The following is a 27,293-nucleotide window of genomic DNA, read 5'->3' as shown; positions in this document are numbered from 1 at the left end:
ATGTGGACAGGTGGCATCAGTTAATAATGCAGCCCAATGGCACCTGTCACAGCATTATGATCCGCTGCTGAACGGCATCAGTTTGAAACGTTGGCAGTAACGACATAATACAAGGAGCTGGAGAGTCCTTATGGGTGCGCAGGAGGGGAGGTGGATGGGTCCAACAAACATTAGACTTTCACCTGTGTTGGCTCCCACATGAATGACTAGCCAAACCATGATTTTTCTAAACGTGACCACATGCTTTTGTTGCACAAGAAAATAAATGTTAAAGGGGAACTAATGTTTTTCAACCTGGGCCCTATTTTCCGATCTACTTTTGTCTAAATGAGTGATAGGATGTTCAATATGTGACATGTCTCCAGTACGAAGCTAGGGCTGACCTGCCTGCAGCCCGTGAGCGCGTGCTATATTAAATAATAGGGCACTCAGACAGCGTCAAACAACGTCAAAATACGTCCACTAAAAGTGCTTTTTTTCCACACAGATAGGCTCGGATTGTTAGTATAGTTATCTGACAACATAACGGAAAGGAGAAATGAACGTCTGTGTTTACCTTTAGCTGGATTCAGACATGTTCCTCTGCCTGTTGCTGCTCCCTCTCTCTCCTCGTCTGCTCTTCAGTTTCAGTGAGCTCTGCGTCCGTGTACGTCCGTTCAAATAAATATGAGCGGTCATCAAATTCAAATGGCTCATCCAGATCCAGTTGGTCAAAATCGGGTAAAAATTCAGACGTTTGTTGTAGCAAGTCAAAACACTCACTCAGAGAGTGACTCCAAACAAAGTAACTCCTCGCGTTTGTAAGGTCACTCCAGCAGCATTCTCAGAACCCATCGGCTGTATTCAGCATCTGACTTCCGGCAGACGGTGATACAGCCTCTGGGGGCAGACCCTCAATTTTTTGGCATTCTGGTTTGATTTGGGCGGAGGAGGCGAATTTCCGTTACTGACTTCCGTTTATATTTAAGTAAATATGCTGAACCATTGCGATGGATTCAGAGTTTGCAGTGACGGCAATTATGTTCCGCCTTGTTAGTTCACCGCATGGAGCGTTTAACCTGGCAACAACTGCAGCCGGCTCAAATGTGATTGGTCAATATCACACGGACTACAAACAGCCTAGCACCGGAAACCAGGGCTCTTCCGCTCTTCTTCCGGAGGCAAGATCTCTGGGGTTTGCCTACAGACTCTACATTCACTGTTCACTGTTGCTGGATAATTATACTAACAATCCGAGCCTATCTGTGCAAAAAAAATGCACTTTTAGTGGACGTATTTTGACGTTGTTTGACGCTGTCTGAGTGCCCTATTATTTAATACGGCGCATGCTCACAGGCTGCAGGCAGGTCAGCCCTAGCTTCGTACTGGAGAAATGTCACATATTGAACATCCTATCACTCATTTAGACAAAAGTAGATCGGAAAATAGGGCCCAGGTTGAAAAAACATTAGTTCCCCTTTAAAGACACAATGAATTTAAAAGGCAAAAATTGACACCCATCCTGGAATATGAAAAGAAACACAGCAGGACACCTTGCATGTCGTGTAGACAAGAACGGCACTGACCATGTGTCAATATCTGACAAGTTGGGATAACAGGTTGGACAGACAGCCTGTCACTCAAAACGCCCCGCCCTTGATTATGTTTAACTTTAAGCTTTAATAACATGTAAACAGGTGAGTTGTTTTGGTGCACACCTGAGTGAGATTGCTGTGTTCACACCTGCCCAAAAGAACCACACTGAGGGGGCAAATGATCTTGGGACGGGCAGGTGTGAGAGCATCCTAAGCTGTAATTGGCTCGTTGTTTCTTTAACAGAAGAATAGAGCGATGAGTGAACACAACACCAGACCTGTCTGAATTAAACCAGGCTAGAAACAACCTCCTGGTGGCGCTGTGTTACAGAACTGTCAGGAGTTTACAAAACATCATCCATCAGTGAACACACCTCTTCTTCTGACCATGATTTAAATTCTCATTATCATCCCTTCATCCTCAAACTTGTCCCAACTTACTTTCTCTTTCTTTTTTAATTTAGGGGGTTTATCTGTCCAGTTCTGTCCAGATCAGGGTCTTTGCCGACACTGAGGACAGGGACAGAAGCTTTGTGAGGTCATTTTGGGGCTAAATCCACTATTTTAAGACCATTTTTAGGTCAGCAAAATAAAATAAAGATTCAGTATTCATGTGAGGAAATAAAAAGATAAGGATTATTCTCATGAGGCTGAAATGTCCCGAAGAGTTTCCATGAAAGAACTTTGCAATCTGGCACTAATAATTGGAGGAAATAGAAACAAGTTTTGAGTCTTTATTCAGAACGAACATATGTTCTTAAAAGAAGCACTGCATTTAAATAAAACCTGCAGAAAATATCACAGCAAACCTTAGAAATAAAATGTGAAAAGTTCAAACCAGAAAAAGTTTCCCTTCTGAAATCCTGTTTAAAGCTCTGATCCCGTCTTGGGATTGTTAGTTTTTAAAGTCATAACCTTTTAATTTAACCATGAAATACCAAAAGAATGAATTAATAACAAGTTTCCTTTTTGAAAATCCTCAGTTTATTGGACAGATTATCCAACAAGTGAAAAAACTCTTCATCATCTTTAAACATCAGGCTGTACATGATGAAGTGAAACTCACTTTCTCAAATGAAAGACTGTAAATAAACTCTCTCTGCACATTTCTCCCGTCATGCATCCATCATCCATCAGTCCAGGAGGCTTCCCTCTCTCCTCTCCTCTTCTCTCTCCTCTCCCCTCCTCCCCTCCCTCCTCCTCCTCTCCAGCCACTGTTGACGTCCATGGCTCTGTCACCCGCATCACCGGTTTCCACGCTGTTCTGTGGTCCAGTCATGTAGTCATTATGGCTCTCCTTATTCCCTCTGTATCCACGTCCTGTCCCTGTTTGTCTTCTCACGGCTCTTCTGCGCTTTCCCTCTCACTTCTCTTGTAGTTAATCAGTCGTCGTTTCTGTCGGAAACTCTTTGTTTTTGCGCTTTTCTGACGCTTCCAGGAGTTCCGTGCGTCCGAGCGCCTCTCCAGCTTCAGCTCCCTCCTCTGGCTGCTCCACCTGGACCCGTTCATCTCCCCATTCACTCACCCGTGCGGTCATTTAATCAACGTCGGGAGTCCTAATTGTTTCCTGGCAGCATTGGAGACCACCGGGGAAAAGGCTCATATGAGTGCGCCTCCGTTGATCCGTGCGCCCAGCCCGCTCCCGTTCTCAGGGGGGACAAACAACACCAACACCGGCACCGGGGGAGGAGGAGGAGGAGGAGGAGGTGGTGGTGGTGGTGGTGGTGGAGGGGGAGGAGGTGGCGATGTGATCTCCTTCCACATCCAGATCGGTCTGAGCCGGGAGCCGGTGCTGCTGGACGCCGCAGAGCTCAGCCTCAGTCAGGTCCGGGAGGTGGCGTGCTCCATCGTGGACCAGAAGGTAACTGAGAGAGTGGACCCAGTCCTCATCAGACACTTTGTAACTCCTGCACAAGTTTTAATGGTGTGCCAAAAGTTTAAGTTTAAAAAGTTAAAGTGCTGCAAACTTTTTGTTTTAAATATTGATACATCAAAGGCCGAATCAATATGTGTATTTATATTTTACAGTAAAACTAAAGGCAAATTCCAACTTTAAATTAATCACATTGTTTAAGCTTTTAGTTTAATGTCAAACCTGCAAAATTATACATAAAAAAATAAAAACAAAGAACACTCGGTAAGCTGTATGTGCCCAGATCAAATGAAGAAAAAATAAAAGTAAAATAAAAAACAGTTAGCAACTTACAATTATTGTACTCAGGGGCCCCTGGGGCCTCAATACAGTCCCATCTGCAGGACGCACAGGCCCCACTTTGTTTGTGTGGTCATTTGATTTAATACATCACTTAAGGATTTGTTGTGTGAACCTGACTGGTTTGAATAAACTTTATTTTGTCAGTTTTCCAGCATAAACTCACAGTCTATTAAAAACCTTCTTTAAACTGCAGACACAAAGCGACAGCAGAGACACGCAAAATGACCACAAAGTGTCATGAGATAAATGCAAAGAGACACAAAATGATCACAGAGATACAAAAAAATGACTTCAAATAAACTCAAAATTGCAAATAGACTCAAAGTGACCTCAAAGAGGTGCAAAATGACACATACCAACTGCAAAGAGACAAAAAATGACGCAGTATGACAGCAAAGAGATGTAAAATGATCTCAAATAGACATAAAATGACCGCAGAGATGCAAAATGACAGCAAAGAGATGCAAAATCACAGCAAAGAGATGTGAAATGACCTCAACAAGATGCAAAATTACCTAAAAGAGATACAGAATAAGCTTGGAGATGCAAAACAATCCCAAAGACGAGCAAAACAACAGCAAAGAGACACAAAATGACAATGAAGAGATGCAAAACTACGTCAAAGAGACTCAAAATGACGCAAATGACCACAAAGAGACATAAAACGATGTCAGAGATTCAAAAAGAACGAGAAGCGATGCAAAATGACAGAAGAGAAATGCAAAATGCAAAGAGACGCAAAATGACTGCAAGGACACAAAATGACCACAAGTAGACTCAAAAGCAAAATGACTTCAAAGAGACCCAAGACTGCAAAGAGATGCAATGTGGCCTCATCGGGATACAAACGACCACAAAGAGACACAAAATGACACAAAATGATCTCAAAGAGATGCAAAATGATTAAAAACAGACACAAACGACTGCAAAGAGACTCAAAACAACCTCAAAGAGCTTTGAGTCGACCCCAAACAGGCATCTTTTCAGACTTGGTCACTGAAACCTGTCGTGTAGCTGACATTTTCCCACATGCAGGGACAGTACATGTATGTACATGTGTGTGCGTGTAGGAATATTCAATAACATGTATGGATGACATGCAGTGCCACAGGCGATGCCGTCTATAGAAACACTCAGTCAATGACACAACATTAACCCTTTGTGACCTGCTGGACCCTCATGTGACCCAACTCCCCTCCACTACGTTGCGCTTTATTGACCAGACATTTATTCAACATGGTGTCTGAGGCTGTTTCTGGTGTTTTGGACAAAGAAAAATGTCGGACAGAAAGTTAACTTGAATTCTTTGGGCTGTTTCCACACAATCGTGTCAGAAACAAACTGAATGTTTGTGTTTGTGTTTTTACGTCTCAGGATCAGTGAAGATTCGGCAGATTAGACCAATAATGATTTAAAAACAGTGACATGTTTTGTTTCAACACAATGAGACGACAACACGGAGTCACCTTGTTGTGCTTTCGAATGTTCTGCTGGCGACAGTGTGATGTTTGACTGCAGGTTGGAGAGGAGACATGCAGTGTGTGGGTTTTCTATTGTTTGTTTTGTTTTATTTGTCTGGTTATTTCTCTGCTTTACTACATAATTGCATGGAAAACAACAGACGAGGCAGAGGGAAGTATTGTACGTCCTTATTCGAATGTTTTCAGATATTAAGGAGCTGTATGTTTTTTCTGGATAATGCTGCATGTGTGTCTGCACGCCTCTTGCGGTATGAATAACGTCAGCCTAGTGAGCCAGGCTAAAGTAAGGTAGCCATTGGATGCTAGCTGTTAGCGTGTTCTCCTCCGCCTCACATGTAGCAGCAGTCCGCTGAAGGAATCTGTCCTCACTTAGTTTGACCTGGGACCCTCATGGACACGTTTTCCCACATACACAACATGCTAATGGTATTAGCAATAAGCCTATGACACTCTACATTACAAAAAATTAGCCTAGCAGCTAGCAGACTCTTGCTCTACTCGTATGAAGTCAGGACCAACAGCAACATTCAACAAAGGTATAGTTACAAAAGGTTCAGCTCCATTATAACTCACAAGGTTCACTGAAAAGACAGTTGTCTTTTGGTCTTTTGGTGGACACCTTTTCCAACACGTTCTTGTCCCAAGTCGTCACATATTGCCGCTTTGTCAGTGGACTTTCACGTCTGCGTATTACACACTAGGTGTCCTCTTGCATCTGCTGTCGACGTTCCAGGAGAGGGCTAGCAATGCAAAGACATCAACAAAAGCACATGGTTAGGTTTAGAAAAAAACATCATGGTTTGGTGCTACATTCATACAGGAAGTGAACACTGGCCTCCCGGGTGAAAGTGTGGGGCTTGTTGGACCCATCCACCACCCCTCCTGCCAGCCCTATAGGGACTTTCCAGCTTCTTATATAACATTTTTACTATCTAGCAGCATCTACTATCTAGTTATCTAGCAGTGTGTCATACCACCCTGACAGGTGCCATCCAGCCATGACAGCTGATAGTGTCCTCGCCTTCTTCATCAGAGCCCCCTCTCACTCCTCCATAGCTCCAGCCTCTCGCCCAAATATGGTCACTTCCTGCTCCAAAAAAACCAAGATGACGTGGTTAGGTTTAGAAAAAAAACATCATGGTTTGGCTGTGCATTTATTCAGGAAGTGAACACCGGACTCCTGGGTGAAAGTCCGAGGTTTAACGGACCCATCCACCACCCCTCCCGCACACCATACTCAGACGTTCCAGCTCCTTACATTATATCATTACGGACAGTGTTTCAACCTGACGCTGTCACGCAATGCTACAACTGACGCTGCCCAGTGGGCAAAAGGTGGCGTTCGCTGCTGGTGTCTGACACCGAAATCACTGACAAAGCAGTGGTATTTGACGACTTAGACGAATAATAGACGAAGAATAGTGTCTTCATACTGCAGCAACTAAAATATTCACAAACGAAAAACACTAATGGTCGGTGATAAGTAGTGTTTAACTTTTGATTGAACACTAAATTAAAACCCTCGGCGCACACTGCAGCACAATCAAACAGATGCGCAACTCAGAGCATCAGAAGTGTCTCTGACACCAGACTCAGAGCGGACCGGTGGAACTGGAAAATGCATATTAGGCTAGCTAGTTACTACTTACCTTTTTCAAGTGATTTCCCAAACTTGTTGTTGAGTTGTGATATACCAGTTGCTTTCGGCAAATCTGGCACTCTGCTTTCTGGGGGTTGTCGGGGCATATTTTAAAGTGCAACCACACATCTGATGACCTCTTGGACATGTGTGCCAGCTCTGAGTTCGCTCGTTGTCAGTATTGGACTGGTGGGGGTTAATGTTGCGTTTATGACCTCCCCCCAAAAAACAAAAAAAAAAAGCGCTGAAGCTTCAAATTTTTTTTTTTCACAATCGAATCCCTTGCCATCGAACGAAGCTTCGAAGGTTCAAATTTTTTGGGTCAGCCCTAATCATAACACTGTAAAAAGGTTCTGTCCGACGGCTTAAGAAGCTGATGCTGCCTGTGGCGAATCATACCCCTGCAAAAGGTGGCTTATGGCTTTAGGTGTCTGACCCCGAAGCAGCAGTATTTGATGACTTAGCCGACTTGACGAATACAAACGGGCTAGTCTGCCGATAGTGTCCTCATACTGCTGCAACAGGTGTTATAAACCGACACCTTCCGACAGCGTATCACAACACCACAAAAGGATCTGTCCGGCTGTGTAAGAAACTGATGCTGCTCGGTGGAGTATCATACCCCCATGAAAGGTGGCGTCAGAATGAGAACGGGCTGCGTTTCCCATGTACACAACATGCTAACATTATTAGCATACGTCTATGACGTTTCCCATTGCATAAATTAGCCTAGCGACTAGGCTAATGCTATTTTTGCGGAGGCTTTATTATCTTCACAATTTATTGTTTCTTATCTGTGAAAAAAAGGAATAAAAGTGTCGTTGCGCCTGAGGGGAAATGGTTTCAGCTTACAGAAATAAACAGGAAGTCTATGCATGGGCCTGCGTCACCGTGACGTGTAGTTACATTCCTGGGGAGGGCATGTCAGGCTACAGCGAAGGGTAGGCCTATTCGTGGTTTGCAGACACGCACAATGCCAACATTGTCCTCTGTGCTGATTGTTGGTAGCAGACTGTAGTGGATGGTTTGACCACGTCCTCAATGTACAACAGGTTTGAGACAGTCATAGCACATCCGTCTGGCATTGAGGTGTTGATATTAATTAGCGAACCATAAATTCAAACCTACATCTTTGCTGTTTACCCCTTCTGATAAAATGATAAAACCAGTTTAAGTTCAAGGTGTGTGGTGAGACGAACTTCCTCTAAAACACTGTTAGATCTGTGGATTGAGGATGTAACAGACAGCATTCCTCCTCGATGGCAAGAGTGTAATCAACGGGAGACTTGAGATTTATTCGCAAAGCCTCCAGAAACACATGAACACACCACATTTCTCTGATGGCTTGCAGTGTGTTTAGCAGTGTTTCCCTCCATGTGTAAAGTGTACAGTATGTGAGCCTGGAAATCAGCGATCTGCTCCAGTGTTAGTCAGAGTGGTGAGTCACTCGGAGGCTCAGTCACTTCTCGTTGGAAACAGGATGAATTCTGCCTTTGTTCGCTCGCTCTGCAGGGGTTTCTCTGTTTTTCTGGCTTTTGCTTTATGAACTGAAGCTGTTGCCAAGCATTCACAATTAAACTGCGCAGACACACACAGACAGTGTCAGTGTCCTTATGAATGTGATAGATGTCCACGTTCTCACATACACAAGCAGAGCAATGAGTTTGTGAATGTGAGTGTGTTTTGCTCTCATTTACACAAATAATGATGTTACGAATCTGATTTTTCTGTCAACACTAAATCTGTCCCAAAATCGAGAGATTATAGGAGAGATTATATTGTATTTATTTATTAATTTACCTGTTTCATAATCATTTTTATTCTACTTTTTCTGTTTGCATAAAGCTTCCGTTGGAAGTAAATGAAAAAGTAAATGTACTAAAGTTGTGGTACTGCAGGATTAAGATCAGGATGGTATCCTCATAGAATCTGGATGAGACTGTGACGGGATTTGAACCAAATGGGGGAAAGGTTAGAACAGGATCAGGAATAAAGGAAGCAGGAACCTAATGGTATTCTGATGATATCCTGACTGAATCTGGGAGAAGTGGAGAAGGGAATTGGATGAGATTGAAATGGTACTGGGACAGAATTGCGATCACAATAGGGAACGAACAGAAAGAGAATCTGGATGAGATTGGGTTTTGGATAGGGATGCGATTATACCTGGAACTTGTGGCCAAAGATGTCAAATATGCCTAACATAAAGTTTCATTGTCTATGGAGGGTGCAACGTATTTGCTGCTGGCTACAGGTGTGCTAACATTAGCTGCAGCTACCATGAGAGGCTTTTAGGCATCAAACATGGTATCAGGACCCAACCGTACCTTTCCGTGGTTCTTCTCTCTCTCTCAGTTAGTGTTGGCTAACACTAAGCCAACATCAACGAAGACAGTGAAAAAAAACTGGTTGATTCCAACAGCAAGTTAAACAGCTAATTAATTAATTACCTAAGGATGCTGATGAAGTAGAGAGAACGGACAGAAAGGGAAGGAATTTGGATGGGATCAGGATGAGATTGGGTTTTGGATAGGGTTGTGATTGTAGAGTTGGGTACTTTTCACATTTGAACTGATATGGGTACCTTAAATTCCGTACCAGTAACCAATGCTACCTTTTTTTGGTACTTACTCCCTCACTTTTTGGCCAAAGATGTCAAACGTGCCTTGTGTACAGTTTTGTTGTTTGTGGAGGGTGCAACTTCTTTGCTTCTGGCTGAAGGCATGCTAATGCTAGCTGCTTTTAGGCATCAAACACAGCACTGGGACCCAATTGTGCCCATCTTTGGTCTTTGTCTCTCTCAGTATGTGTTTGCTAACGCTAGCAAAAATGCTAAGCTAACGTCAACATAATGAAAAAAAGCCCAGTTATCTCCAACAACAAATTGTCCAGCTGGCTAATTAAGTACCTGAAATGATGATAAAAAATACCTATCTTAAAGGGACAGTGCACCCAAAAATGAAAACTGAGCCATTATCTACTCACCCATATGCTGAGGGAGGCTCAGGTGAAGTTTTAGAGTCCTCACAACAGTTGTGAAGATCCAAGGGGAGAGGAGGTAGCAACACAACTCTACTTAATGCAGGCTGACGACGCCCCAGAAGTTATGTGAGGACTCTAAAACTTCACCTGAGCCCCCCTCGGCATATGAGTGAGTAGATAATGGCTGAATTTTCATTTTTGGGTGCACTATCCCTTTAAAGTTTCATCGTCTATAGAGGATTGAACCTCTTTTGCTTAAGGTGTGCTACCATTAGTTACGGCTATTGCGGGTGGCTGTCAGGGTTAGGGTGCCCTGCAGCACTTCACGCCTCTCTGCTCGTACATACCAGCTCCCGTAGCAGCTCTTTTTCTCTGCTCCTATGGCAGCTCGACTCCCCTCCTCACCTTTGACCTATAGAGAGAACTTTGTTGCTGTTGCTCTGTCTCGTATGTCCTGCTCTGTCATTATAAGGACGAATGGCCGCAAAATGTCACCTAGCGAGCCATAGCTCTGGAGATCAAGTTTAATCTGTGGCTGTCCACACATGATTTTAAGCTAATGCAGAAATGGGGAAAGTAAAGTTTTTTAAGTGAAAATAGTAATAACATTGCATGGTTGTCTATTGACGAGCTGCAGGGCAACGTGTCCAGTGCGTCCAAGGGGTGGCACGTCATGCGTATCCAGAACCTGAGGAATTTTCAGTTCCCTTCAACCCTTCATGTAGACCACCCCATTGGTCTCGTGTTGAAATGCAACATTAAAGCAGCATTTTCAGACTAACTCGCTCTGGAGAGCAAATTAGAGAATGGTGGAAAACATCTGCTTAGTGTGAATGTGAGCCACAAATTGAGATTAAAATAGGAGCATTTTTGCACATTAGTGTGGACATTTCCTCACAGACACACACTCTCTCTCTCACACACACACACACGCACACACACGGTGTGACGTGTCCATTATCTCTGCTCAGATTCACTAATCGTCTCATTTCAGGTGAAAATCACCTCATTTCCCCACAGTGAGACTTTTACACCTGAACACACACACACACACACACACACACACACACACACACCTGAAACCTGAGAGCCAGGATGCTAACGGCTTGACACTGTGCGACAGACACAAAGACAAATGCACACACACACACACACACACACACACATGAGTTGTTGATTAAGTGTTTGTTAGCAGGTTGTTATATATTCTACCGAGGAATATAAAGTACAGCAGGTCACCGCAACACCTGTTCACACACCACACCTGTGTGACATCACTCACAACATGCGGCACTTAACACTTCAAATGGCACAAAATGAACTGATTAACAAGAGGTGTGTGTGTGCATGTGTGCGTGTGTGTGTGTGTGTGTGTGTGTGTGAAATGCCTTTTTATAAATGCTCCGAAAGGTTTTCAAAAACTCAAACTGTTTCTTCAACAAAAGATCAAAGTTTCTGGTCCTCTAAATGTTTGACTGACAGATCTGAGGTCCAATCACAGCTGAGACTAAACATCTGGTTTCTTCAGCTGCTTGCTCATTGGCTGATCTGTCCAGTAAAGGTGATGGTTAACTTTGTTTGTTATCAGGCTGTACAGAGCTTTAACACATTAAAACACAACTGTCTCGTCAGACACTGGCTGTTTTTCTCCAGATATTAGAAACTCTGGATTTGGCTGCTTCTTTTCAGCAGAAACAAGTAGTGAACTTAACATTAACATGTCAGTAACTTTTAAGTTGATATGTCAAACGTGTTAGCAAACAGTTTTCTTGTTTCCACATCCAGCAGTTCAAGTAAATGTACAAAAGCATGAACCTTGGTTTAGACTTTCAGGTGTAACAATGCCCTCAGATCAAGGCAGTAATTATAAAATATATTAAAGGGATAGTGCACCCAAAAATGAAAATTCAGCCATTATCTACTCACCCATATGCCGAGGGAGGCTCAGGTGAAGTTTTAGAGTCCTCACAACACTTGCAGAGATCCAACGGGAGAGGAGGTAGCAACACAACTCCACCTAATGGAGGCTGACGGCGCCCCAGATTCAAACGTCCAAGAACACATAATATCTCCATTCTGCTCGTCTGTAGTGATCCAAGTGTCCTGAAGCCCCGACATAAAAAGTTGTTTGGAAAAACGTAAACAGGACACTTGGATCACTACGGACGAGCAGTATGGAGATATTTTGTGGTTTCAATTATGTGTTCTTGGACGAGATTTGTGGACAACAATACGATATTGCTGATATCACAAAATCTGCCACGATACGATCTTGATTCGGTGCCATTCAGGGCTTGATCGAGATGAGATGATATCATCTGCCCATTTAACACAGTCTGTTACAGAAGACGCTGCCACAACTTTTCTGTTTTGCTTTTGGCCATAAAAGAAAAAAGGTGTCAGTGATAACTGTCAAGGTTCAGAGACTAAACAACTGTTTTTTGCTGCTCACTCATTATGAGTTTAAGCATGTTTTCATTGCATAAATTAGCCTAGCGGCTAGCAGAGTTTTCCTCTACTCATGCTTACCATATTACATGTAATGTTATTATTTTTCTTAGTTACCTTTGGTTTAAGTCGCTGGATCTCCCGACAGAACAGCTCGGTTGAATTTCAGCCTGTTTGAATGTTTTTTTCGGTCGAACATCGTGAAATCATGAAACGGAGCAGCAAATGTTGCTAAAGCAAGAAGTTAGCAGAGTGAGACGCCGTCCAGGCAGGTAACGTTGTGTTTTATCTCTTAATGTCATAGTTTACATATGACATGTGCTCTGTCTGTTGACCGACCAGTTTTTTCTCCAAAATTGATACTGAATTGAGCATGTCTACTCTGCTGATTTATTCACAAATAAATAACTTTTATGGAAGAGGAATCAATGGTGACGAGATCCGCAGTCGTCATATTGAGAAAGGTAGTGTTAGTGTCTGTGCACTTTACTACCTTTGTTATAAGGGCAGACAACTGAAGACAGAAAATACAGGCCAACATTTGCAGTATTTTTTGTGTTGCAGTGTGTATGGAGATGTTTGTAAAATGATGGTCGTGTGGACACAATTTTTTTTTAAACAGAGGAAGTGAACGGTCTGTGTTTGAAAATATCTGTATGTGTTCAGACAGTGTTGACTCCATGGCTACGGCCTTGCCTCGGACATACCAGACTAAAATATCTTTAGTTCTTGTTCGCTAAAACTGAACAGACTGAGCTGAAAATCAGGTGTGACACTGATGAAATGAACCTCTGAGAGAGAAGATATCAGATGGCTGGGCTGCAGCTCTGTGGAGGTAAAGATGGACTTTTGTTCCCGGTAATGACCCAAACACCGTCACTGGCATCTCTGTTTCCACACACACACACACACACACACACAGCCCTCTGCCACTCTCTAACAGTAATAATAAAGCTGTGTGTGCTGTGTTTCTGTCGGTAGCGGTTTCTTCTTGTTGCCTGGCAACTGATGATGATTGCGGCTGTGAAGTGTCCTTCTAAGGGCCATTATGACACACACACACACACACACACACACTGAATGAAGCAGAACAGATGTGTGTGTGTGTCATTGTTCTCTCTCTTTCATCTCCTCACTTTTTTATCCATTCATGTCTCTTTATTCATCTCAGTTTCTCTCGTTCCGTCTCCGTGTCTTGTCTTTACCTTCTCTCCTTAAAATCTGTTGATATTTTTATTTTTGTCGACGTGTTCAGACTCAAACCAACACTGCATGTATCTACAGACAAATATAGTGTGTGTATCTACATCCTGATTATATCTTCTTCCTCTGTGCCATACAGCTCCATCAGGCTCATCAGTGATACAAAATCAACTATAGATTCATGTTTTTAAAATGTTCAGTAGAAACCAGTGAGCATACACACAGGAAGTCAGACATTATGAAGAGACAGACCAACATGTTCTTAGTTTGGGTGTAATTAAAATTGTATTATCATAACTGCCACTTGTGAGGGCAAAGCAACATGAGACTTAACGCTAATCTTTTATAAATGTAGCTATTACACTGTTATATTGATGTATGCACACACAGAGAAATATTTGTTTGTTAGCAGTATTTATGAAGTGGAAATATATGATTACATCGCTGACCATCATTTAGCCTTTTGTAATTTGAGGTACATTATGTTATTTTTGTAAAATGTCATTTAAAGTCTACGTTAAAGAATTTAGAACATCATTACACGTCATTTTGATTTAGTGTCAGGAGAGATATTTTCAGATTTACGTCTTTTACTCTTCTATCTAAAATGCTAACGTTACACTGGGCAGATAGTGTCAGAGAAGGAAGAGCTCAGATCCTTTACTTAAGTAAAAGTACCAATACAACAGTGTTAAAATACTTGATTAAAATCAGCGGTTCTGTATTTGAAAGTTTACTTAGTAAAAGTTTTATCAAAATAAAAGTACTTTAAAGTTTAGTTCCCAACCTAGTGGTCGGGCCCCTCCACTGGGTCACCAGAGAGAGAAGAAGAAGAATTTAAGTTCTGATGTGAAAAATCTTTGCTTTTTTGGACGAAATTTTGGATAATTTCCCGCCATTTGCCAGAATAAATGTTGGTCTTGTATTTCTGCTAACCACAGATACGTGACATTTGCACATTATTAAGTAGCAGATACTTTTAAACTTTATGTTTTAGCAACGCTAGCAAAGCTTTTGTGGCGATGACCTCATAAAAAACAACTGCATTTCGTAGCACTGTCCTGGCTGGAAAAGCTGGATTGTACTGGGAAGAAACAACTGCTTTTTCATGGTTCTATCTGGGGAGGGAAATGCAAGGATGTCTTGGTAAAAAACAAAGACTTGTCGTGGTAATGACTTAAAAAACAACTGCTTTTCATGGCACAATCCCCTGCTGGAAAAACAGCGATGGTTTGCTTAAAAACATGCTTTTCATGGTTCTATCCAGGCAGGAAATCAGGGATGTCTTGGCAAAAAACAAAGACTTGTCGTGGCAGTGTTGTGGTCAAAAAACAACTGCTTTTCATGGCACAGTCCCGGGCTGGAAAAGCAGCAATGGCTTGGTTAAAAACGTGCGTGTCATAGGACTTTGCCGGCAGAAAATGCAGTAATGTCTTCCTAAGAAGCAACATATTTTTGTGGATAAATCGTGGTAAAAAACAACCAATTTTCATGGTTCTATCCAGGCAGGAAATGCAGGGATGTCTTGGCAAAAAACAATTGCTTCTTGTGGCAATGTTGCGGTAAAGGGATGGTTTAGTTAGAAACAATTGCTTTACGTGCTTCTATCCTGGCAGAAATGCAGGATTGTCTTAGTAGGAAACAGCAGCTTATTGTGGCACGATCCCTGGTGGAAAAACAGGTCACTTCAAAGTACCCACCTTTGCTGCCTATAAAGCTGGAAACACAGCAACTGGTCACTTAAACACAGCCAGTTTTGTTGTTTGCTGGTCTTAAACAGTGGTCTGCCGCTTTGCTGGCGTAGGTGTCATGTCATCCAGCATCCCCTCCTCCTGACGATAGAATCAGCTCATATACTACATCACTTTAGAAGCGTAGATAAGATACGTATGTAAATTGTAAATGTAACACAGTCGTTTTGCAGAAACACTTTTGATGGAAACATGATAAGGAGCACAAACAAGCTTATTATAAGGGGAACGGGTCAAAAATGACATGAAACATTGGATTAATCTTTAAGTAATCTTAATCTGAAATGTAATCAGTAACTACAGCTGCAGATAAATGTAGTGCAGCAGAGGTATAAAGTAGCATAAAGTGGAAATACAGAAATATTTTGAAATTGTATTTAGTTACGACACTTTATTAGAGTACGAACGCAGAGTGCAGATCTTTGTCTCATATAAACACAAAAACATTTTGATTTGTTTACGCACACACACACACACACACACACACACACACAGATCAAACTGTGTCTGCTGCTGTCACTGCTGATGTCACTAAATAATCACACACACACACACACACACACCTTTATAGCTGCCATCATGCAGCATGTCCTGTCGTCATGGTGATAGCCCCTTCTCAGCCCCATTAGATGATCTAAGTGAGGACCACCACCATCATCATCATCATCATCATCATCATGTCTGCTGTAACTCCTGCTTGGGTGATCTTCATGCAGCAGTCAAACCATTCTGTCTCTTTTGTGTCTTAAACACACTCAAGTTGAAACGAGGTGAAGAGTTTGGTTTGGAGATGAAGATTTCAGCTGCTGTTAGCGAGCGTTTCTGTGCGCTCACAGTCAGTCACTGATGCTGTAAACATAATGAGTGTTTCACACATTAAACCTACAGCTGTACTGGCTTCAGCAGACCCTTTTTTTCCTCACAGCAGGCAGGAGAAGCACAGGTGGAGCTAATAACATTAACGATGGCTCGGCTCCAACAAGTGTCCCAGTGAGCCGCGACAGTCAGCCAGCATTCACAACAACAGCAGGGACCTGGAACTGGCTCATTTAAATGCTGTGTCATTAATGTTATTGATTACACCTGTGATTTTACCCGCTGTGAAAAAGGCCTGTTTGTGGGCTTTTATTCTCTTTGATACTGAATCTGTCCACACAGCTCACAGAGGAGTTCAGACAATCCCCAACTAAACATTTCATTTCACTCCGCACATCCTGGACTTAAAGGTCAGTATGGAGACCTGTTCATCATAATTTTCTTTACAGCATCACTGATGCCCAAAAACAGGCCAAAGATGCCAGTAATACATTTATGAAACGAAAACCTCTTGAGGCAAATTTGTGATCTTGTGTTACATAAATAAAACTGACTTGACTTGAATAGAATCAAAAGTGTTGTTCAGCAAAAATATAAACATGAAAAAATAAGAAATGGTTGAACAGCAGAGCTCACGATGAAGTGATTTACTCAAGTACTGTGACTTTTGTCGGCTGCACACTACACGATATCAGCCTGATTATAGCCCGACACAGCATCATACTGTCGTACTCGCATTGTCGGTTCGGCTCGTGAATGACGGATCGTGTCATATGCGATAATTCATCGTTTCATCTGGTGTAGTGTGTCATATAACAACCGACACCACGTCTGGGGCGCCTCACGATGTCCCGACAGAAAGTCTAGCATGTTCATTTTCTTGTTGTAGTTCACGACTTCGTCACAGCTGTCACTTTGACCAATAGGAACACAGAGCGATCTGCTGCTGTGCAAACTGTGCGACAACAACAGCCCAGCCTTTCAGATATTTCCTGTGGAGACGTTAGCACACAGAGTAAAAAGGAAACAGCAGAGGCACTTTATCAACCCGCTGAGTACTGCCATTAGCATCAAGCTAGCAAACAGTGTTCTTTCTTCATAATGGAGGATATAAAGGAATCAAACTCACAGACAGTCTCTGGGCCTTTACTCAGCACAGCTGCAGAGGCTACCAGCTGCATGTCAAACACACGACATTAGAAACATGCCGTCATTTATTATTCCCTCTGGATTTATCTGTTTTTACTTTTTAATCCACTCCTGTCCGTCCTGTTAAATTGAGTTCATCACATGTTCATTTCAAACACTTCCTGTATCTGTTTAAAATTAAAAGCGTCTTATAATTTTGACTGGGAGAATCCCTTCATCTTCTAAAAAGGCTTTTATTGTGAAACATTTGCAGGAACTTGCTGCAGAGGATTCAGTGACTTGCATGTTTGCATGCAGTACTTCAAATGTAGCTCCGCCCATCTAGTGACACTTTTTATTTTACTACAACAACATTTCGGCTGGCACGTGAACAGACACAGTGACTGAAATAATAGTAATAATAATAAAAATAGGACAAAAATAACCGGATGACAAAATGCACATCGTGACAGAAAACAAGGGATGACTGGTGTGGACCAACGTGCAGTCCGTCACGGCAAGATTTATGACTTCACAATCTCCTAATCTGACAGCGACTGCTGGAATTGACAAAATGTTGTGTTGTCTGAACCCAGCATTGGTCTGTGCAGCCATCATATACATCTCAATGAATTATTTTCACTACATTATTGATTAATTCACCATTATTTAAATTTCTTTGTCGTCTTCTACGGTCAAATCTCACTTGAGTTACGCAACACTGCGTCTCGCAAGCGTTCCGAAAAAGTGCACACATTTGGACGATACTTGGTACTTCAAGTATAGTTTGATGCTTTGATATACTAATACTTAAGTAAGCAGGACTTGTAACAAAGTATTTCTACTGTGTGGTGCTGCTTTAGTTAAAGGTCTGAATACACTTCTACCTTGATACTTCTGTGCTTCTGTGCACAGAGCGCACTGGAGACACTGCTTCTCACCTGCACATCTCCTCCTGCACATAATAGAACAAGTGTAGCCTAAATTATAAAAGATGTCAGGGTGGATTTTCTTTGTAGCATTCACCTTTAGATCCGACTCTTTTTTTAAAGTCAGGTAGTGTCCTGTTTGATGAACTCACTGCAGAGCAGCAACATGTTCCCACTCGCTGCCTTTTCTTTTGTGTGTGACCCCACTGCCCAGCTAACAATAGGCAGTGTGCTTTCTAACCTCCAGCTCATCCACAAGCACCTCGATTTCTGCATCAGGAATATTCTTTTCTCGGTTTTCCTCTCGGTCGTTGATCTGATTTAGAAAACAAAGATAAGAAGACAGAGCAAACAGTGCAAACATTAAAATAGCAATTAAAAAAAAAAAGAATATAATCAGTGTTTATTTACCATAAATAAACACTGATTATATTCATTTTTTTTTTTTTAATTGCTATTTTAATGTTTGCACTGTTTGCTCTGTCTTCTTATCGTTGTTTTCTACATCTATTCTATTTTTGTTATTGATGTTGTTTTAACTCTGTACCCCCCAATGTGCAGCACTTTGGTCGACTGCCATCGTTTTAAATGTGCTCTAGAAATAAATCCTGACTTGACTTGATTAGCTGGCTCATGTCTGTGCATCAGCATTATTGAGGTGCTTTGCATTGACCACATGTGGTTGAATGTGTGTAGAGGGTGGGGTATGAGGCTGGTCCACGTGTTGACAATGCCAAGTTGATTTGGGATTTATAAAAGGAAATTCCATACTGGCAGGCGTACGCATGGTTTTATGAATCAGAATACGTACATGTCCTTATTTGTGTTTGAATTTTATAAATGAGGCCCCTGGTGTGGAAGTGGACTGGTCAGAGAGCTGGACTGTATCTGAGCTCTGTTAGTAGGTCAACAGTGTGTGTCAGTATTGATCTCTTGTTTACAGCACTGTAGGCTGCAGTAAACAACTCACACTCATCTCACAGCCTCCTCTTAAACTCTCTCATCGTCAAACATACTTTAACACTTAAAGGAAAATGAAGTCCTTGTATAACAGCAGGGAAAAACAAAGTTTAACATCAAACCTCCCAACACCTGTAAAGATCACTAATTAACAACATGTAAACTCTGACTTATCCATGTGACTGTTAAGAAGCAGAAACATAACTTCTTTCTTCATGTGCAACATGTTAGTCTGGAGGTTTAAACTGGTGTCCTCTCACAGAGTTGGTGATTCAAGCTAAACTTTCATCTCTGTCAGAGAAAACTGATCTGAGTTCAGACTGTTTACTTACAGCACAGCTACACTCACAGATAACTGAGCCTCCTACCTGCCTGTCAAACACCATCAACCCACAAACCTGCTCCAGTCCGGACTGAGTGGAGTCCTGCGGGGTGAAGCTGTGAAGTCTGGCGGCTGCTTGCTCCGCTACCGTTTAGCAGCGAACGAGCGGAGCTAGCTGCTAACAGCCACTGCTGCGACTAACACACTCCACAAATCCATTCAGCAGCTCCACCATCCACACTCAGACACACACAGCTGCTTCGCTCTGACTGTGTCTGCTGGATGGTGCAGACTATTTACTGGAGTTTACCAGCCTCGAAGATAATAACAAGCACGGCCACTCTTGGCTTTCAAAGTCCGAGAGTCCACCACTAACATTTTTGCCACGTCTCACCTCATCAGTAGAATTAAACATAGATTTCGTCTTTGTTTTTTGTTTGTTTTGTAAACACATTCTATTGCAGTAATACAGAGGTAGTATCACAGTAACGGAAATACAAGCAGTAAAATTGAACCCATTAACCCAAACATTGCTCACCAATTCCCGAAATACGAACTGAAATAAATGATCCACAGGATCGTCTTAGATTTTATCATCAAGATCTATTTTTAGCTCATTATCGTCTTGTTTTTGTCTGGAAAAAAGGTCGTTAGACTTTTTCAAAAACGCCAGTCAAAGAAACCTTCGATGATAGATTGTATTGACTTCTAGAAGCTACTGGAACAGAGGCAAGACAGGAAGTGACATCATCAATTCAGATATAAGTTATCAACACATCACTAAGTCCACACTCCGATCAGAAACATCATTATTTTATGATTTATGACATCTGCTGAGCAACAAGTTGACACGTTCAGATCTAAAAAAGAAAACAGCCAGCTGAGCTTCTGCTCCGAGACTCCAGTACCCACAATGCCATGCACAGAGCTTAATATATGCCATAGTACATTCAGTACAGAAAGTATTGAACTGAATTGAATAATAAGCAGAGACGGAGGAGAAGGAGGAGAGGAATCAGCCTTGAGTTCTTGCTGCCATGGCAACAAGACTAGCACTGCTGCCATGGTGACACCGCACACACACACACACACACACACACACAAAGATGTATCTATGAAGTGTATTGTTGAGGACGTTATTGAGAGACACAGAGAGGTGAAGGCCTGATGAGTGAGAACATGAAAAGTGAAGAGTCTCCTCCTCTTCATCATCTTCGACTTGCTCTCTCCTTTTCTCTCCTTCATCGTCTTCATCACCCTCCTCTTCCTCCATGTCATTGTCCTCTGGATTTCTTTCTCCACCTCCTCCTTTTCCTGGTCTTTCGTAATATCCTCCTCGTTTGCTTCTTCTTTTCTTTTCTTCATCAGCATCTTCCTCTCAGCTGTCAAAGCTTTATATTTTTACATTTCTGTTTGTGTTCAGATAAACAAACGAGATACAAAATGATGGTCAGTGTATTAATGAACTTTGGACAGAGCTGTTTACCCCTGCATCTTGATGCTAAGCTAGGCTAACCATGCCCAGACTCCAGCTCCATACTGAACAAAAGTACATCTACTCAAGTACTGTATTTAAAAGAACAGTGTGTAAGATTTAAGTTTTCAGATAGTTTTTGTGTGTAAAATCGCTGCAGTGAACATGACTGTGCGCACTGGCGACAGCATTGTGGCTGCCACACACTTTTCCTTCTCCGGTTGACTTACATACATCTTCACCTGCACATATGGATTGTGTAAGTTAGTAAAGTCTGGAAATAAAGTCAGTGACAGCTCTCGCACAATTATTAAACTCCATATCTTCATTTTTTGAGTCCTGGGGCCTGTTTCACAAAACCAGGATAAGGGATTAAGCCAGGATATCTTGGTTATCCTGGATCAACTTATCCTTGATCCAGTTTCACAAAAGCAGGATAGGGGGAAGTGGGATATGTTTTGACATAAGTTACCATGGAGATTTATTCTGTGGAGCTAGCCTGCTCCAGACCAGGCTAAGTTCCAGGATTTATTTAATCTCATCCCTTATCTCAGTTAGCAGCTACCACAAATGGAAACTAATATTTATTCCACTTCACACTACACATTCTTATCACATTCAACGAGACCCACTGTCATTATTTAAACATTTGTGATCATTAATTGCAGTCATTTTAGATAAATGATTTTAGTAGAAAATTTAGTTAGACTATCTCTCTCATATACATATATATATATATATATATATATATATATATACACTGTAAATAAATGATTAAAAAAATACACACCATACAGTAACATGATGACATGATGTTCCTTTATTGAATAGGATAAATCAAAGCAAGTAATCCATCAGTTCCTTTCAAAAGTGACGTCACACAGTGCTCTACAAGATAGAAAGCACTGAATCAAAGCATATTATTCATCACAAGAATAAATACACATTCTCAAAGGTCTGTATATAAAACACCCTGCATGTCTGCACACTGGAATAAATGCAGGACAAATCCATACTTAACAAATGAACAAATGTCAGGCCTGTATACACACAGTACACAGCACAATAAGCCAAATTAATATAAAATAACACAAATTCCTCTGCTATTGCAGGCCATATTCAACTTAAATGTGCAGAATGCATTTTAACTGAAATAATTCAAAACGTATTGGTCCCTGATCAGCCGACCACTGTCGTCATCCGGGAAGATGGCCGGATTGTCCCAGTCCACATCTGATGGCACTCTGGGGGCCCTCTCCTTCCTCAGGCAGGCCACATTGTGGAGGACAGCACAGGCCACAGTAATATCGCATGCTCTGTCTGGACTGACCCTCAGATGGTGCAGACACTGGAAGCGTGCCTTCAGGAGGCCAAAGGTCATCTCGATCCGAGCCCTTGTCCTGGCATGGGCATCGTTATATGCCCGCTGTGCTTCCTGAGGGTCTGCGTAGGGTGTGAGGCAAAAAGGCTCGCAGGCATAGCCTCTGTCCCCCAGCAGCACACCAGAGAATTCACCTGTGAATACAAAATGTCATCATCACAGCCTTATCAATAGAGGGACATTCTTGACATAGCCTTGATTTTAAAAGTGGTTATTAATTGAGGTCATGTGGCTCACCTTGTGACAGGCGCCGATAGACTGCAGAGGACCGAAAGATTCGTGAGTCATGGACTGAGCCAGGCCACTTTGCCACAACATTGCTGATCAGGTAGTCAGCATTGCAGACCATCTGAAATTATAAGATGTAGACTATTAAACCATTCAATGCACATCACAAGCAATGTACAATGTTCATTAATGTCATAAAGTCATGTTCACCTGAACATTAATGCTGTGAAAGGATTTCCTGTTCACAAAATCTCCCTCATGGGCACCTGAGGGGGATTTTATTCTGATATGGGTGCAGTCAAGTGCACCAATGACATTGGGGAAACCTGCAACACAAAGCAATAAGTATCCTACTATGACTTAACACTTGTCCTGTAATTTGTACTTACAGTACTCTTACCTGCAATCCTATAAAAATCCTCTTTGATGTCACTGAGTCTTCTGTGTCCAGGGAAGGAGATGAAGACACCTGATAGTGATTTGAGGGCTAGACAGACACTACGCACCACACGGCAAATTGTGGCCTTGGCCAGGTTTTCAGCATCCCCCACTGAGTACAGGAAGCCCCCACTTGCAAAGAAGCGCAAGGCCACACACACCATTTGCTAAAACACTCAGCGCATGGCTCCGTGCTGTGTGGTGTTGGATCCTGGGACCCAGCAGTCTGCACAGATATCGGATGCCATCTGCAGAAAACCTATATCTTTCGTGTAGGTGGTCATCAGGGAAGGCCAATGGGTTCGCCCTGTCCCTGAAGACCCTCTCCCGCCTGAAGGCTCTCCTGAGCACAAGAGCTTCTCCATCCACAACCTCTTGCAGGAATGGACACGCCATTGTTTGAGCAGGAAGGAACACACCATTTTGGGCCTTCATATAGGCTATTGGATCGCTAGATTTAATGAGGAACACCTTTGCACTCTCACAAGCTACAAATGGTTATCTAATTATCAGGATACCTATTGCCTTAAAGAATAGATAATTGATTAAAATGCTCCCTGTTTGACCTTCACACTGCTCAACTTCTGCTATAAAGTGTTTTGATATCTGGGAAATAGCATTTCAGGTACATTATGTGCATTTCTTTTTGTCTTAATACAGCCAGTCTTTGGTGTGTGACTTCTAACCAATCAAAGCACTTGGGGCTACCATAGAGATGACACATTATGTCAGACTGTGGAATACAATCTGCAATCCCACCTAACTGTGCACAAATTAAACAAGCAAACACCACAGAAGGTCTTTTGATCTTTTATTTAAGATTCTTCTTCTTGAAGCTGGGTGAGGAAAGGAGAATAATAATTAATAGATTGTCTGTGTTACAGTCAGCATACAGTGTACACTGAAGGTGAAACTCACCTCCCGCTCAAGTTTTTTTATTTCAAGGTTCAGTTTCCTCAGTTTCCTCCTTTTAATTTCGGACTCCACGGAGAGGTCTGCCATCTGTCTTCTTTTGTATTCAATGTCCAGATCGGCCAGTTGTATTTGCCGTTTCAGATGTGTGGCATACAGCTGTCTGATAGCTTGTGAGTTCTGTAAACACATAATAATCAGCACAGCAGGAATTTTGCATGATGGGAATGTACTTCCATAAATACTCACTATGTTGCAAGGCTGGCTTTCATCCTGTAGAGCATCTGGGTCCTGTTACAGAAATGACATTTTGTGTGGGCTCCAGATGATGATGACTTCTCACCATTGTAGACTGAATGAGTACTTTCATTTGACATGATACCTCAAACCTTCTTGAATCAAGAGACACAGTCTCCTCATCGACTTCATCTGCTGCTCCTGCTGCTCCACTGGTGCCTTCACCCTATCACATTTAAAAGGGATTCATATTAAAGCAAGCAGATGAGACATGCCAGGCTTACAGTATGACTTTGATGGAGGACTCACTGGATCATCATCCTCTGGTATTGGTGACGCCACTGTTGGAGGCTCCAACAGTGAGATGGTGTTTCCAGATACTGCAAGGTAAAACAGAGTCAGATAGTCCAAATGGATTCAATATGAATGGTTGGTTATGTCCCATGTAAAGATGGAAGAATGTACCTTTAATGAAGAGGGAGGCATCTTCCTGGGAGGGATTTATATTTGAGTCTGTCCCCCCAGGGATCCCCTCTAACACAGGCCTGCCTCTGTTAAGTTCCAGGGCTCTGTCCTCTGCAGGGGTGAGGTCAGCTGGTGGTCACCCACCACCCGTGCCTTGCTTGTGGTTTTTTTTTTTAACAGCTATAAGTACAGACAATATGTGAGTAGGCACCCTCTGGGTACAATGTACGCACGTGCATAGTATTTGTCAGGTCACTTACCATTCTGCAGGATGTTCTTATATTTGATCTTGACTTGTTGCCAAGTTCGTTTGGGCCCAGTCATGTTTAATCTAAGAATAATAAATTAATTAAGACAAAATAAATAACACACACACACACACATAGATAGTGAATGAAATAACTGAGGAGCAAATATGTAGTTGCATTTACATAATTTCACATCTACAGTCCATTTCACTCGCAGTTTCATAATCAGAGTATAACTACGTTTTTGGGAATGTTAATTAACTATTTGGATTGTAATTGTGATGGATTCAGCAGGGTAGTGAGTGTGTGTTTGTGCAATACATACGCATTCAGGCGGTCTGCAATACTTTGCCATGCTTTCTCTCTTTGTTTGATGGCGGTGGCAGTGTTTCCTTTCTTTTTAATTTGTTCTTTTACCTCTTCGTAGGCCTCCATAATTATGTCCTGCTCCGATGGGGAGAAGTATGCTGCACGTGATGCCATGGTGAATCAGTGATTCTGTGATCAATTACAGGGCCTATTTAAGGAGCCATGTGCTGCAACTTATCCAGGATTAGTTTCACCTGGCTTGATGAATCCGTGTCTACTTATCCTGGCTTGGCGTTTGTGGAACCAATTAAGCCTGAACTCTGTTGTTTTGGATTGGTTGAGCCAGGCTTACTTACTTATCCTGGATGTCTGAATCCTACTTTTGTGAAACGGACCCCAGGTCATTATGAAGGCCAAGATCACCACAACACACTAAAATAAATAAATGCATAAGTAGTGTTCACCTGTCAAACCTCCATCTTCAGATTATATCCCAGCGTCACGGACACACTGATTGTCGTGATCATTTTGGCGAGGTGTGAATCAATCAGTCTAAAAGCTATAAACATATAATCACTTCAGCAACACTCGGCTGCCCAGATCAGATCAGCAGCTCATGTCTTTGCATCAGCGTTCATAAGGACCTTTATGACCATTTATAGTTGAATGTGGGCATGCAGAGGGCGGGATATGGGGCGCGTCCACGTGCAGACAATTCAAAGTTGATTTGGGATTTATAAAAGGAAATTGCACACTGTAGGGCATCTGTATGGTTTTATAAATCAGAATATTTTTTGGTGCACACTTTTTTCTGCTTTTGTCCACATGAACACTTTTAGTATGGATCCTACACACTGATTTACAAATGAGACCCCTGGTGACGAAACTAATGAAACGCTGATTAAGACAGTTTTAATGGTTTAAAAAAAAAAAAAAAGTCAGTGATGGTCTGATGCTTCTCTTGCTGGATGCTGATGTTGGATTGGTTACCTCACACACTGATGACTACTTTGATTGAACATCTGTCTTTTTTTGCTGAATGACATATTCTCCTAGTGGCCCTGTAGCAAACGTTCTTGGACGGCTTGCATGAAAAACCTTGTGTTTCCTCCTTAAGTATGACATCTCCTTAGCTGAGGGGCGTACACAGTTGCACAGAATCCCTTGAAAGTTTTCCTTAAGGATTTACTGCATTGAAAGAGATGTTACAGCGGTACAAGTCTCCATGGAGACTGTTTGTTTGCTTGGACGCACACTTGTGACGCCTGTTATCGTCTCACAAAGTTGGGTTATGGTTATTAGACAAGAAAACCATACAGGTCAGAGGAGGAGAAGATTAAACTTCTGAAAGAAAGACAATCATTGAAAACACAAACTACAAAGTAAATTTGATCCCAAATACCAGAAAACAGAAAACGACTGTAGGAAGAAGCAACGATAATTCAGTCAGATCTAAAGTGTAAAATCCAAAGTGTCTCCACAGAGTTCTCCTGGTCACAGAACACTCTTCTGAGGCGGTGTTAGTTTTTTTTCATTTATCACAATAAGCTCGTTCACGTTCAGTTAAGATGGAGTCGGAGTACCCTTAAGTTTCTTCACCCTGCTTTGGTTGCTGAAGTCTTTTGTGGCACAATCGAAGGATTCCTTAAGTGCGTGACAAAGACAAGGAGAAAACCATGAATACTTCAGTGAACATTTTAAGGAGAAGACTTCAGAGTGCAACAGATATTATTTTGAGGAAACCTTAACGTGGACTGTAAGGAAAATCTTAACTTGAGTGTCTTTTGTGCAACCGACTCCTGGAGGCTGCACAAGAATATTCTTCTCGTGTGTTTTATGTTCATGTTTGTAAATTTTACTGATGTTGTGTATGTGGTGTTTGTGTGTGTGTGTGTGTGTGGTCGATAGTCGTCTCAGTGGTGCTCTGCAGTCGGTCGATGTGTTGCTCGTCATCGATCCTCCACATAACAGTGAACGGCACCTTTAACTTCCTGTGGTTTCACTCCACCGTGTGTGTGTGTGTGTGTGTGTGTGTGTGTGTGTGTGTGTGCTCTTATACCGGTGAGGACCAAATTGAGCAATTAAACTTTACATAATGACCTCAGATGTGTTTAAAGTGACTCTCCGCTCGTATAAAAACTCTCACCTCTGGT

At 42.1% G+C, this 27,293-nt stretch overlaps 1 protein-coding gene across 1 annotated transcript in view; it reads left to right on the top strand.

The window, feature by feature from the left end:
- Positions 1–1,601: 1,601 nt before the first annotated feature.
- Positions 1,602–27,293, top strand: part of prkd1 (protein kinase D1) — a 77,754-nt gene continuing 52,062 nt past the window's right edge. The window contains exon 1 of the mRNA XM_078175357.1: positions 1,602–3,435. Within this exon, the coding sequence (XP_078031483.1) occupies positions 3,178–3,435 (258 nt within the window). The 5' untranslated portion in view covers positions 1,602–3,177. The remainder of the gene's footprint in view (positions 3,436–27,293) is intronic.

The sequence above is a fragment of the Epinephelus lanceolatus genome, chromosome 15 (genome assembly GCF_041903045.1).
Source record: "Epinephelus lanceolatus isolate andai-2023 chromosome 15, ASM4190304v1, whole genome shotgun sequence".
NCBI classification, from domain to species: domain Eukaryota; kingdom Metazoa; phylum Chordata; class Actinopteri; order Perciformes; family Serranidae; genus Epinephelus; species Epinephelus lanceolatus.
The sequence above is the reverse complement of the archived record's forward strand: the minus strand, read 5'-3'. Positions and strand labels throughout refer to the sequence as shown.